Source organism: Myxocyprinus asiaticus, chromosome 44 (genome assembly GCF_019703515.2).
Source record: "Myxocyprinus asiaticus isolate MX2 ecotype Aquarium Trade chromosome 44, UBuf_Myxa_2, whole genome shotgun sequence".
Taxonomy (NCBI): Eukaryota; Metazoa; Chordata; class Actinopteri; order Cypriniformes; family Catostomidae; genus Myxocyprinus; species Myxocyprinus asiaticus.
In genome coordinates, this window is record NC_059387.1 from 26,326,430 (window position 1) to 26,339,990 (window position 13,561).

Consider the following 13,561-nt stretch of genomic DNA (forward strand, 5'->3'; position numbering starts at 1 on the left):
TCTGCTCTTCACTTCCTCTTTGAACCTCCCACGTGACAGTGTTATGGTACCATCTAAAAGCAGACAACCAACCTCAAGAGAGGTGGTCGTTTTCAGAGAGCTCTCAGAATATTGTTATTGCATATTTTGGAATGCTGCGAGGATGATTATCATCTTTTAATACACTTTCTTTCTGCTTTGGAACACAAAAGGAGATTTAGTGCAGATTGGCACGTTGCTCTTCATGGAAATGGAGACTGTCAAGCTCCAAAATGCCTAAAAAACCCCCACCAGAATAGAAGTCCATATGACACACATGCACTACTGTATATTCCAAGTCTTCAGATGCCATATGAAAGCTCTGTATGAGGAAAAGACAAAAAATGTGGTTGTTATTCACTGAAAATCTTCCCCTCTGCCATAGTTCTCAAATCTCGTTTGTGCTTGCATTAAATTCAAACATGATGCAATGCATCTTTATGCACCATACTTGAATTGAATAAGATTTGAGAGCTGCGATGGAGGGAAAGATTTTCAGCAAATAACGATTTGCTGAACAAATTTCTGTCTTGAAATTTAGTTTTTTGGTGAACTACCGCTTTAAATACACATCTTTACAAACATACATTTCTCTCCTGGACCAGGAATTTTGATTAGTGCATCCAAGGTTGTTTTTGCACTCAGCTGTTGTCCTGTTTTCTCATATTTGTATTTTGCGAGTTCCATACTGTATTTGCGAGAAACATGGCAGTGTGGGTATTCCTGTGGGAACGCTCAGTCATTCCCACCTCCCCCTCCCCTGTCTCCTTCCATGAAAGATGTCAGAGTGCTCGCTACTCTGTCGGGAACATGGCACTGTCCATGCTCTACTCATCAGCCCCTACCCTCTTGCCCATTCATGCCTGCGGTTAGAGAAGAAGTGGACGGCTCTAAGGCTCTGGTTCTCCCCCCTCCCTTTCCTGTCCAGGGCCGATTGCTCACCTCTCGTTGAAGAGGAAAACTATGCTCGGTGTAGCGGAGAATGGAAACTCGCTGCGACGCTCCTGTGAGTTCGGATCAGATCTACTTTGGCCACCGCCCTTGGAGTCGGAGGGTCAGTATACCCCCCCCCCCCGATGCAAACACACACAAACACACTCCCTTACGTCCTGAACTTCCCTCCATCATTTGACCATCAAGACCACCATCTCTTTGTCCTCCATGTGGTTCTTTAAGGAGTCTGGTGCCAAAGGGGCTCCTCAATGTTTGTATTGGTTGTGTGATGTGACTTTGATGTTCCTGGAAAAAAAACAAAAAAACAGTCTGACCAGCCTAAATGTTCCTGAAACCCCTCTAAACCAGCTTAAAGGGTTAGTTTACTCAAAAATGAAAATTCTGTTATTATTTACTCACCCTCATGTTTTTCTAAAATTGTATGAACCTCTTTCTTCTGTGAAACACAAAAGTGTTTGGCTTACAGTGAAACTGAGTGGTGACTCATGACAACAGTCCTGAGATACTGTTTCTGTCATTGTATTCTGAGATATGGTCTATTTGTGAATAGTAACTGTGTACCTTTCGTGTTTTCTAAATATAGTGTTTTATTCAATTATAAAGTGTCAAATGCTGGTTTTTCAGTCTGCTTTTAGATGCTTTGTCCATTCTTTGTCTGTTTGTGCCTACCATGATACTCATTCCTGGTCTTGTGTCCTCATCTGTCAACATGTTGTGCTACCTGTGTATTATCTGTTAAATATGCATGATTATGATGGATAAATGTGGTGAGTTGTGTTGACATTTGAAATGTTTAGTGTTTTCTCAAAATTGGAGCATTTTCCTTAGAAGAACACAGGCACATATTGGCGGAATGATAAATTGCTGTTCACTGACTCATTTCACTACAAATAGTACTAGACTTTTCTGAACAGTACTTACAGCAAAACTGTTCTCATTTTAATACAATGATTAATGAACGTATTAAGGATAAGTGTGTGACAACAAAACCCTTTGAAAAGATTCAGGAAAGCCAACGCTAGTTTTTCTTATCTGTCTCTGCAGAGTAGAAGGGTTCTGTCTGTCAGGTTGCATTGACACAAGGGGTCTTCGTATCTCAGTGACACAGATTTGCCAGCAGGTTCCTTGTTCTAAGCACTCATGTGACACAAACGTCATTTTTATTTGTCCTCCTACAAGCACCTCGGGGCTTTGGGGAACTCCTTTTCCACCACATTAGGGTCTGTGTCACAGAAGTGAAGAGATGGAGGGGTGGTGAGAGAGAAAGAGGGTGAGAGAAAGAGTTTAGGTTTGGTTTATTTTCAGGCTGTTACGTAAAGCCTCTAGCTGCTGGGTGTTTTCTCTTTAACTTATCCCTGATGATTGAGGCAGTAGATGTGGCAGGGGGTGACGCAGGAGACAGGGCAGGGCTGGGAGGCAGGGGACGAGGCAAAGAGGGAGGAGATGAGGCAGGAGGCGAGCAGTGCTGGTGAGTAACTAACTAAAAGTAGCAAGTCTAGCGAGGCTACTAGCTTTATGTTTTTAGTAGTCTGACAGTAATTAAGCTATTTTCACAATAGAGCACAACAGTGCCTGCCCACTTTTTCATCTGTCTTGGTTCTAGAAGTATTTTTTTCCATAGGTATTTCGTAACATTTTTCATAAAAGAGTTCAAAGCCTTGAACCAAACCAACCAGTGAAGCAAAAAAGAATTTGAAAAACGGTCAAAAAGACCATGAAGCATTGCGAATGGTGTAAACAAATTAAAAAAACTATGGAAAAATATAAAACTATTCATTTAAAGTGGTTTATTATAATTATAGAAACAATATATTTAAAATGTATTGCACAATATTTAGATAAGTGCAAATATAAAAGTATTTTGAGAGTGTAGGTAGACCGACTCAATTACGTCACAGTGTTTCCCACAGGATTTTGTGAGACTTTGGTGGGTGGACCTTGGACACTCTAGGGGGGGTCTGGGAGCATTAAAGTTAAATACATCAATCTGGTGCACTTTGAGAGCAAAATTAAGAGTCTAGATCTGTGAAGAACTTTGTGCTCTTGTAAACAGTTTTGTGCTCAAGTAGTAATTTAATCATAAACACATTGGTTTTATAGATATGATTGGAGATGACATGGCAAAAAATCACACCCACAAAGCATGGTAAACGAGACTGAGTTTAACGCAGTTCAAAAACTGAACTGAAACTACTCTGACCTGCTGCCCCTTTCTCTGCTGTCAAAATCACCTGATGTCCCTCCCTCAGGGGAGGCTGTCTCCCCTGCTGCCCCTATGGGAAGTACGTGCCCTGCTGCCCCTCTCTGAATGTCTGTCCCTCTATGAGAGTCAGCTGAGGCTGTCTCTCCTGCTGCCCCTGCTGTCTCTTCTGCTACCTGGAGAAGCTGTCTCTTCTGCTACAAAGAAACAAGTAATGTTAAAATTCCACTGTTACGCCAGTTTATTTGTTGACAAAAGTCTATGAATAATCTGTTTGGCTATTGACTTGCCATCTAACTATGCTAGCTATCCTAGCTAGCTACCTCTGTAGCTGTATCTTCTTCATCTGGTGGTGGATTTCGCTCTCTTCTTTTCTCTTTCTTTCTTTCTTTTTTTTTTGTTTTTTTGTGGATTTTCTCCCCTTTTCTCCCCAATTTGGAATGCCCAATTCCCAATGCGCTCTATGTCCTTGTGGTGGCGTAGTGACTCGCCTCAATCCGGGTGGCGGAGGACGAATCGCAGTTGCCTCCATGTCTGAGACCATCAATCTGCGCATCTTATCACATGGCTTGTTGAGCGCATTACCGCGGAGACCTAGCGTGTGTGGAGGCTCATGCTATTCTCCGCGGCATCCACGTACAACTCACCACGCGCCCCACCAAGAGCGAGAACCACATTATTTCGACCACGAGGAGGTTACCCCATGTGACTCTACCCTCCCTAGCAACCGGGCCAATTTGGTTGCTTAGGAGTCCTGGCTGGAGTCACTCATCATGCCCTGGTTTTGAACTCACGACTCCAGGGGTGGTAGTCATCGTCTTTACTCGCTGAGCTACCCAGGCCCCCTCGCTCTCTCTTCTTGAAATATTTAAAAATGCTCATGATCTGAAAGTCAAGGGTACAAACATTAAGCTTAAAACAGTAGCGTTACTTCAACTTGATTAATTAACATTATAAATAGCCTAACGTTACATGATGAGCCAACTTGCTCCTCAGATACTGAAAATAGTTACGTTTTCAGAGCTGCTGGTAATAACGTTAACGTTAGATAATTAGCTAACATTAGCTAGCTAGATATAACGTTACATACGTTATACATTGTTTTTCACGACAAGCAGCCGGATATGTCAGTCGACAAAAGCAAGGAGACTGACAGCTAACGTCGTTAGCTAACGTTATCTTTACCTAATGGTAACGTTACCTAATTTAGCTAATGTTAGATTAACGTAAATGATCAATGATAACTTCTGCAGTAATGTTATCTGTTTGCTATCGTGCATTAATAATGATAAAATTATGTTTGAACTAGTGGATAACTGCAGTGAAGACTGTAACTTTAGTTAACTTACCTCAAACCATGTTGTGTCCTCAAAATGGCTTGGTGTACTGGATGCAGCCAGGTGGTTCCCCATGGGGGCGGTGGGGGCTGATTGACTGGGAGTGAGAGATGCTTTGCCGAAGCAATGGTGCAAAACAAAGCGTTAGAGATCTTTTATGTTATTATGAGAAGTGTAAAAATATTTTCAGTTCATGCCACAGTTTAGGTAATTAATCAGAAATACTGCTTCATTCACAGTGCTTCATGGGAGTGGGTGGTCGCTGCAGAGCTCTTTTGTTGCGCTTTGTTCGCCATGATTCTCTGATTGGTGGATTATTCCCAGGATCATGGGTAGTGTACAACAGAAATTCCACTATTAAAACAAATCCTGATGATGCAGACTGATAGTTTCAATAGAAGTCGATTAATAACCTTACGGTAGGTCTGTGTTTAAAGGTTTACAAGTTATCTTTAAAAATCTATTGCCCTATGGAGAAAATAAATGGTATTTTTACTTCAGAACCTGACTGTTGCACTCTATTGTACTTGCATTTAATCTTAGCAAAATGTGATGTTTAGATCAGAATTCTCCATTATTTTAGTTGAGTACCTGTTATAACTGAACTTCAGGTGTGTGGGCCTCACATCGGTATCCTTGCATGTTTATATCAATCACACTGACTGAAGAAGTTCAGTGAAGTACTTGTGTATGTACAGTATGTATGTTTACGTTTTTTTAATTTTTTTATTTCTCGATAGGACGATTATTTTCTTTCAAAGCCGCATGGAAAAAATTTAATCTCTAGTATTAGCGCAGCTGTTTATTGACAGGTGAGTAGGCAGTGCTTTGCTGCTATTGGAACATATTTGACCGGATGAGCATTTACTCAACGAGCCCAATGTGGCCACATGCGTTTTCAACCTCATGTGGTTGAAGCAGACACATCTCAAAACGTTTTGGACTCTTTTTACACCTGGCTTGAGCGTCATCCTATTTGAAACAATTTACCCAAAACATGTTAAAATCAGGTATAAATGGGGCCAATACGTTATGAAACAAGGCAGGGAGGTCGGAGTCGAGGCAAGGAAGTAGAGGATGAGACAAAGAGATAGGAATTGAGGCAGAGAGGCAGAAAATGAGGCCAAAAACAAGACAAGGAAGCAGGAGTCGAGGCAGAGCAGGAGTGGAGATGCAGTCAGGTTAGAATAGTGCCTATGATGGGCGGAAGTCCAGTCCAGGGGTTGTGCCCTCCCTTAGTCACGTCCTCCGTCACAATCCCTTTCTGTACTTGGCACGATTCCTCTCTGACAGGAGGCATCCCTATCTCACACATGCACACTACAACTAGTGACAGCTTGACTTTTCTCTCTCAGATATATGACTAATGTTTCTTTTTATATTTATACATATTTATTTATTTAATCTATATGAAGTCAGTCAAATGACTCAACGCTCTGAATGATTTATGGTGAAATGCTGCTTTAAATGAACTGTGTTTCTCTGCTATATAAAGTATTGCACTGAAATACACCATCTAGTTTTGAGATTAATGTGTCATATAAGTCAGGAAAGGACTCAGGGTCTTTCATTGTAGTTTTGCATTGAAGACCATCTATGTTGAACTAAGACTAAGCAGCTGAATGCCTCTGACTCCTTTGTCCTTGTTAATGGTGGACATTTCTTTTAGAGCAATTTTAGGTGTTTAATGGAGGAGGAGAAATAGAGCTGCCTCTTTGGCATTCTGCTCGTTCTCAGCGTCGAAATTACACACAGGCAGTTATTTCTCTCCAAGCTGCTCGTTTGGAGCACAGGATGTAATGGAAAGTAAGGAAACTTGTGACACTTTATGGGCTTTTAGAGAAAGACTTATCCACTGACTTTTGCATTTGCAACAATACTGAAAAAATATAGTTGGGTCCTTACTGTAAGTGTGAGTCCTTTTTGTGTCCTCTTCTGATTTAATAGTTTTTGGGGCTTTTTTTTTTTTTTTTTTTTCACTACAAATGGTATCAGCTTAAAAATTTGAGTGAAATGTTGAATCCGATAATTAACATACATTTCTGATTATTTGATTAGTGACCTAGAAATAGTACAGACAATTAAATATTTCTTATGGTTTACATTTTTCACAAAACTTTATTTTCAGGTTTAAATTAGATTTTGAATCCCAGGTTTTCTTTGTGGTCTCAGACTTTTAGACCCAACTGTTGGTAAATGACATTTATTTACTCAACGTTAGAAAGCATGAGCTTCCTAGTAATATCATAACGGTGATATGTGACGGCCAAGGGCACTGAATGTGAAAGAGACATTTCAGGAGCAACATGAATGCAGGCCGAGCTGAGGAGAATGAGAAAGAGGCCACAGACAGCTGAGAATTTATGATCGGAGAGGGAGGGGGAATGGCGAGAGAGGCCCAGCGGACTCACCGACTGGAAGTAAAAGGAACTGTAATTAAAGAGAGGATGAAAAATCTCCTCTGTGTCTTTCTGTTCAGTCCGTCTTTCCGAGACACGTGCATGTTTTCCTCAAAATCACTTCCTGTCTGTGTCCTCATGCCCTTTTCTGTTTTAAATTGTAGACAATGTGTCAAGTGTGTCAGGGCTCTTTGTCAAAGCAAGGTAGGGCTGAATTCCCAACCACAAAATCCAGCTTTAGCTTCTAGCTGTGTTTTGGAACATAGTAGTTGGTTTATTGTGGGGCAAAATTGGTCATTAGCTTGTCCAAGTTGGTAGGGACCATTTTGGACCAGCAACATACCAGTTGTAAACCAGCTACCATGTTCCAGCAGGGATGAACCTCCTCTTATCCTCTGTTATGCTCCTCCTCGTCTTCCCAAACCCAGAGAATCATTCGGCCCCTCCAGACGTCACCACCTACACCTCTGAACATTCTGCTCAGGTGGAGAGGCCACAGGTGTCCACCGTGCCCAGAACCACGCCCAAATATGGCAACGCCAAACTCATGGAGACCGGAGATGGTAAGGACACAGAACAATGTGTTTTTGTTTCCAGATTATCCCTTGAAGCTAGCTAAAGCCACGTCTAATCCGTTTTAAGTTTGAAAATTAAGTTGACAGTTTCCGAACGTCATTGTTTTCCGAAGCATTCTGTAATGGAGAGCATTTTCGAAATGTTCCGTTTTCTGAGTTTTTTGGAAATAAAAACGGTGTTCTAGTGTGGAGAAGAGGCGTAAATGTTGGAAAATGTACCCAAAATTTTCCCAATTGCGTAAATATTTTCAAACAAAAACGTATTAGTGCGGACGTGGCCTAAATCTGACAAAACCTCACTTTTAATGGTATCCTCAAATGTTAAAATGATTCACAAATAATGTGAGTAATCTTTTATTTATTTATTTTTTTTTATATATATTTTTAATGCAATTGGGGTTAGTCTGTAGTGATTACAATTAGCTTTATATAAAACTATAGAAGTCTGTTACCATGACCGTAAAAAGTATTTGGAGACTTAAGATACAAAGATGCATTAGATACAAATTCTCACAGCAAGTGGCATCTCCTAACAAATGATGCTCGTCTTTTTCTCAGAATTAACTTGACCTTTTTGAGCCATTTTTTCCAATGACTTTTTTTTACTGGAAGTTTTTTTAGTGAATGTGTGAAGTCACTTATTGTACGAAGCCACTTAATTTTTTTAATAATGTGAAGATAGAGTAATTTGAGGTTAAGTGCCTTGCAAATGTGGTGATACTGTAGCTCATAAATCGCCCCTTGAAGGGTTTGAACCTATAACCCTCCAGTTACCACACTAGATCTTTAAGCACAAGGCCACAGCTGCTCCAATTAGGGCCATGGGGGCATCTCTAAAATAGAATTCCCTAATTACGGGAATCAAACATAACTTGACATCGTTTTCCATTAAATAGAGTTCCGTTATTACAACATAACCTGTCCGTTGTTTTCCATGTTATACATTATATGTGTATTATAAAAATTCTGACCTATGTAATGTCCAGTGCATGTTGCATAACTTGAAGTTGAAAATTGTACAGTGTATAACAACAAAAGTGCTGCTGGTGATAGACAGCTCACTTCACAGGAGCTGATATTAGTGTTGATGGGTCCTCTGCGATGAAGCTGTGATTGAGGGCATTGATCCCACTCTTATATTATTAGGCTTTAATTTGATCTCTAGAGGATGCCCCTGATGGCTGCATTGGACTGCATCTGTCAGAGGCATTAATCAATAATGTTTGTAAAATTGATTTGTTAGGGGTAAGATGAAAATTGAGGTGCTGGAAAAGGATGTAAACACAACAGCAGGGAGGAGAAACATCTTCATTTTGCACATACAGCCATCCATCTAATCTGTTTATGGCCAGTCCTTTAAACCCAGGTGTGTGTGTGTTAGCTATAGTTAAGAAACACATTTTTCCTCAGAAGTGAGATAAATCTGACAAAACCTCCCTTGTAGGGACATTTTCATTTGGAAAATGTGTGTGCGTGTGTGTGTGTGTATGTGTGTGTGTGTAAATATGTTTTTTTTTTTCTTATGGTAGATGGGTCCTTTGTGAAAAGGGCCCATGTATGAAAGATATTGTTTGTTTTTAGAGGTCCTCATGTGTTGTCGTACATTAAAGGAATGTTCCAGGTTCAAAACAAGTTAAGCTCAATCGATAGTATTTGTGGCATAATGTTGATTTCCACAAAAATGTATTTCGACTCATCCCTCCTTTTCTTTGAAAAAAGCAAAAATTAAGGTTACAGTGAGACACTTACAATGGAAGTGAATGGGGCCAATTTTTGAAGGGTTTAAAAGCAGAAATGTGAAGCATATAATTGTATAAAAGCACTTACATTAATTCTTCTTTTAAAACTCATGTATTATTTGAGCTGTAAATTTGTTTAAATCATCATTTTTACAGTCGTTTTAGTATTTAAGGTTTTGTTTATATTACATCGCCATGGCAACAAAGATTTCATTTTGGGACAATAAAGTTTAATCAAAATGAAATGTAAAATTGGCCATAACTTTACACAGAAAAAGTTAGTAAGTGATTTTATCACACTAAAATCATGTTAACATGCATATTGTTTACGTCTTGTGGCTATATATTTGAAACGTTGAGTATTTTATTTTTATTTTATTTTTTGGATTTTTCCCCTTTTCACCCAATTTGGAATGCCCAATTCCCAATGCGCTGTTAAGTCCTCGTGGTCGCGTAGTGATTCGCCTCAATCCGGGTGGTGGAGGACGAATCTCAGTTGCCTTCGCGTCTGAGACCGCCAAACCCGCACATCTTATCACGTGGCTTGTTGAGCTCGTTGCCACGGAGACATAGCATGTGTGGCGGCTTCACGCCATCCACCGCGGCATCCACGCTCAACTCACCACGGGCCCCACCAAGAACGAACCACAGTATAGCGACCACGAGGAGGTTACCCCATGTGACTCTACCCTCCCTAGCAACCGGGCCAATTTGGTTGCTTTGGAGACCTGGCTGGAGTCAGAAACTATGAGTATTTTAACATAAAATATTGCTCCCCATTCACTTTCATTGTAAGTGCCTCACTGTTACCCAGATATTTGCTTTTTTAAAGAAAAGGAGGGACGAGTCGAAATTAACTTTTGTGGTAATCAACATAATGCTGTTGATTGAGCTTAACTTGTATTTAACCTGGAACATTTCTTTAACATGTGGTATGTGTTCTCCTCAGGAGTTCCTGTAAGCAGTCGTGTTTCAGCTAAAATCCAGCAACTTGTGAACACGCTAAAGCAGCCCAGACGACCTCCACTCAGAGAGTTCTTTGTGGATGATTTCGAAGAGCTCCTAGAAGGTACGTTTTTACTTCTTATTACAATATTAACATTTTAATTTGATGCCACTGAGCTCTTCTTATAAAGAAAGAAATGAATTGATGTCCTATTCACGAATGAATCATTTAACGATTCGCTTCGTAAATCACTCGACTGTAAGGAAGAACTTTGTTTGGGAGTAAAACTGAGGTGGATGACTTTTATGTACCCTAAATAACACTGCACTTGACCCGATCTAATACGTAACTTAGGGTGCTTTCACACTGGCAGTTTAGTTTGAAACAGAGCACGGTTCGCATGAAAAATTGGTAATGTGAAAGCTGTCATGCGGACCATGGAGCGCACCGCGATACTGAACCTGAGACTACCTGTAGGAGGGGGTCTGAGTTTGATTGCAATGGAACTGTAGCGCGATTCACGTGAATGTGAAAGCAACTCGGACTCAGGTGCGCACTTGTTCAGGAAGTAAAGTAACCTGCACATGCGTTTTAGCCGATGACGACATCATTAGTTTCGACAACACACAAGGATCCACACATTCCTGTCCTGAAATTCCCAAAAAAGCAATGACAGCACAATGACATAGAAGTACAATCAACACTAAAAATACTGTCTGTCTATCTGTCTGTCTGTCTATCTATCTATACACCTTATAAATACTATATATAAATACTATTATAGGTTATAAATATAGGGTATAATAGGAGATGACAGTGGCGATAACTTCATCTTGGACACGAGCATGAGTAAGCGTGCAGTGTAAACAAAGTTGCAAATTAATTCCTTGCAATCAGCTGTCTCCTCAAAAAACGCCATTTGCGAGCAGCAGCAAGCCGCCTTCCCCAGGACATCTGATGAAATACGCCATGAAGCACACATATATGCAGTTGTTGTTCACTCTGCTGTGCATAATGGCACCAAAATAAAAAAATATAAAAAAGTATGATGAGTCGCGTTGTGTTCACCATGCATGTTTGTGATGACATAAGATGAACGCAAATGGACCGGAGTTCGATAGAATCAAGTGAGTGTGAAACAAGACCAACTCTGCGGGGGGCTGGTTTAATAACTGTAATGTTTTATCTCTTGTCTTTGATCGTTCAGTTCAGCAGCCCGACCCCAACCAGCCACGGCCTGAAGGGGCTCAGATGGTCGCCATTCGAGGAGAACCGCTGGGGGTGGTCACCAACTGGCCACCATCACTGGAAGCTGCACTGCAGCGTTGGGGCACCATCTCACCCAAAGCACCCTGCCTGACCACCATGGACACCAATGGCAAACCACTCTACGTCCTTACCTACGGTAATATAACCATAGATACCTATAGAAAAAAATAATACTCCTTCATACGCATACTGTAAGAGACTAGCATACATTATCTCACACAACTAACATTATCTTTCACTCTGTTTCAGCCAATGGTCCCCACAAGGAAAATGACTTAATAAACTAAATAATATCTTCTAAAATCTAAACATGCAAAAAATGTTTCTGTAAGGGTTAGGTTTAGGGGTATGGGATATCTTTAGCTCAGTATTAAAGCAGGAAACTCCCCACCATAAAAGAATAACAGGGGCCGGAGTCATGAAACGTTCTTAAGAAGATATTTCTTCTTAACTACCATTTTCTTCTTAATTTCTAACTTAAGAAAAAAGTTAAGAATATTTTGTATTCCCAAAAAAACTTCTTAAGAAAGTTCTTACATTTTTTCTTAAGATTGTTCTTAAGAAAATAACATAAGAAGCATTCAAATTCTAGGAATTTTTTTTTTTCTTAAAAATCGTCGTAAATAACATCTTAAAGTTAGGATAACCTCACAGTTGTCTTAAATTCTAAAAGGTAAGATGTTTAATGAATTTACTGGGTTTTTCATGTTGAGTCTCAAGTCGCAATGGGCTGTTTACGTAGAAATGTGATTTTAGACCAAAAAAAAAAAAAAAAAAGTTTTTGACTGTTTTGTGTTTAATTATATTTTTATTTTCAGCTTGTAAACCATGTAAATGTTATCACTAATTCAAACAATAAATGTTGTTTTGAGGCTTCTTAATGTGGTAACCAATCATGCTAATTCAAATGGATGCGCTACATATATCACTCTCTTTCTGCAATCTTTAGAGTTCATAGAAACATCATTATTATAACATTAGAAAGCTGAGACTTTCTTTTTCACCCCAATTTACATCCCTATCTGAGTTGGGCACAGCAGAGACGGCCTCCTCCACCCTTTTCCATTTACCCGCCTCGAATTTTCCGACGTGATATTATTATCAAGCTTCCCAAGGAGAACTTTTTCCTTGCAGTAATTTCCTCAACAAGAATATCGAGCTCTTGTCTACTGAAGTTTTTGTTTCTTTTGTTTTCCTCCATGTAAAATTAAAAGTTATCAAATGGTTAGCAGCAAATAAATTCTCCTATGAAGGTTAATGTCACATCTCACGCACTTTCCATTCAAAAAATTTATCGCGAGGTGCTTGCTACTTTAAAAAAAAGGTTAATAGATAATTTTATCGTTACAATTTACCAGTGTTGAAATATTGAATTTGTTGTAGGCTATTAGACAAGGCAACTCCATTAGCAGGCTGATCAGACAATGTCAAAGCCTGTCTTTTTATTCTTAAGAAAAAAATTAAGATGTTCTTAAGAAAATATTTGAGAACTTCTTAAGAATTTTTCAAGAATTGCACTTAGGAACGTTCTTACGAACTTCTTATCATTTATCCTAAGAACTTTCTTAATTTTTTCTTAAGAACATGTTCCTGAATCCGGCCCCAGATGTGTGTGTATGTGTGTAAGTGAGAGGTTCCAGTCGCTCTCAGCTGATTTCTCTCAATGAGGAACCTGTCTGCTGAACATCACGGTGAGAGTGTGAAAAAAGGGTTTGCAGTGTGTGTGCCTCTGCTGCAGTGGTTGGCATTTTCCTTCTTTTTTTTTCTCTAGAGAGTAAAAATGATCCTTAAGCCAATGATGTCGCCTTAGTGTCATCATTTCATCCCCTACACACACACACACACAAACAGTTGCCTTATCAGGACAGCCAAAGCCCTGACCAATAGACAACCTCTACTGGCCTCCACTGATCTGAATACAGTTTGCGGTGTGGGCCAGAACATCGTATGAAAGTAAATGTAAGTGGCTGTTTGCGTGACAGAAAACCCACAGGGGAATATCAAGCTCTTTCTCAGCTCATTAAAAACTTAATCCAAATCAAAAGAGTAATTAACTTCACACAGAACGCAGGCACTGAGCGAGATTGATATCTCATGCACACCGTTTTGCTCTCAGTGGGGTTT

At 39.9% G+C, this 13,561-nt stretch overlaps 1 protein-coding gene across 8 annotated transcripts in view; it reads left to right on the plus strand.

Moving 5' to 3' along the window:
* The window catches only part of LOC127434092 (disco-interacting protein 2 homolog C), a 160,016-nt gene that overhangs the window by 97,905 nt on the left and 48,550 nt on the right, over positions 1-13,561 (plus strand). For 4 of the 8 annotated variants that reach the window (XM_051686555.1, XM_051686556.1, XM_051686557.1 and 1 more), the window contains exons 7-10: positions 947-1,072; positions 7,337-7,471; positions 10,172-10,291; positions 11,376-11,573. In XM_051686555.1, coding sequence (XP_051542515.1) covers positions 947-1,072; positions 7,337-7,471; positions 10,172-10,291; positions 11,376-11,573 — 579 coding nt within the window. Of the gene's footprint in view, positions 1-946; positions 1,073-2,167; positions 2,441-3,248; positions 3,384-7,336; positions 7,472-10,171; positions 10,292-11,375; positions 11,574-13,561 lie in introns of those variants that run through there. The other 4 variants (XM_051686558.1, XM_051686559.1, XM_051686561.1 and 1 more) reach the window with 3 other exon arrangements.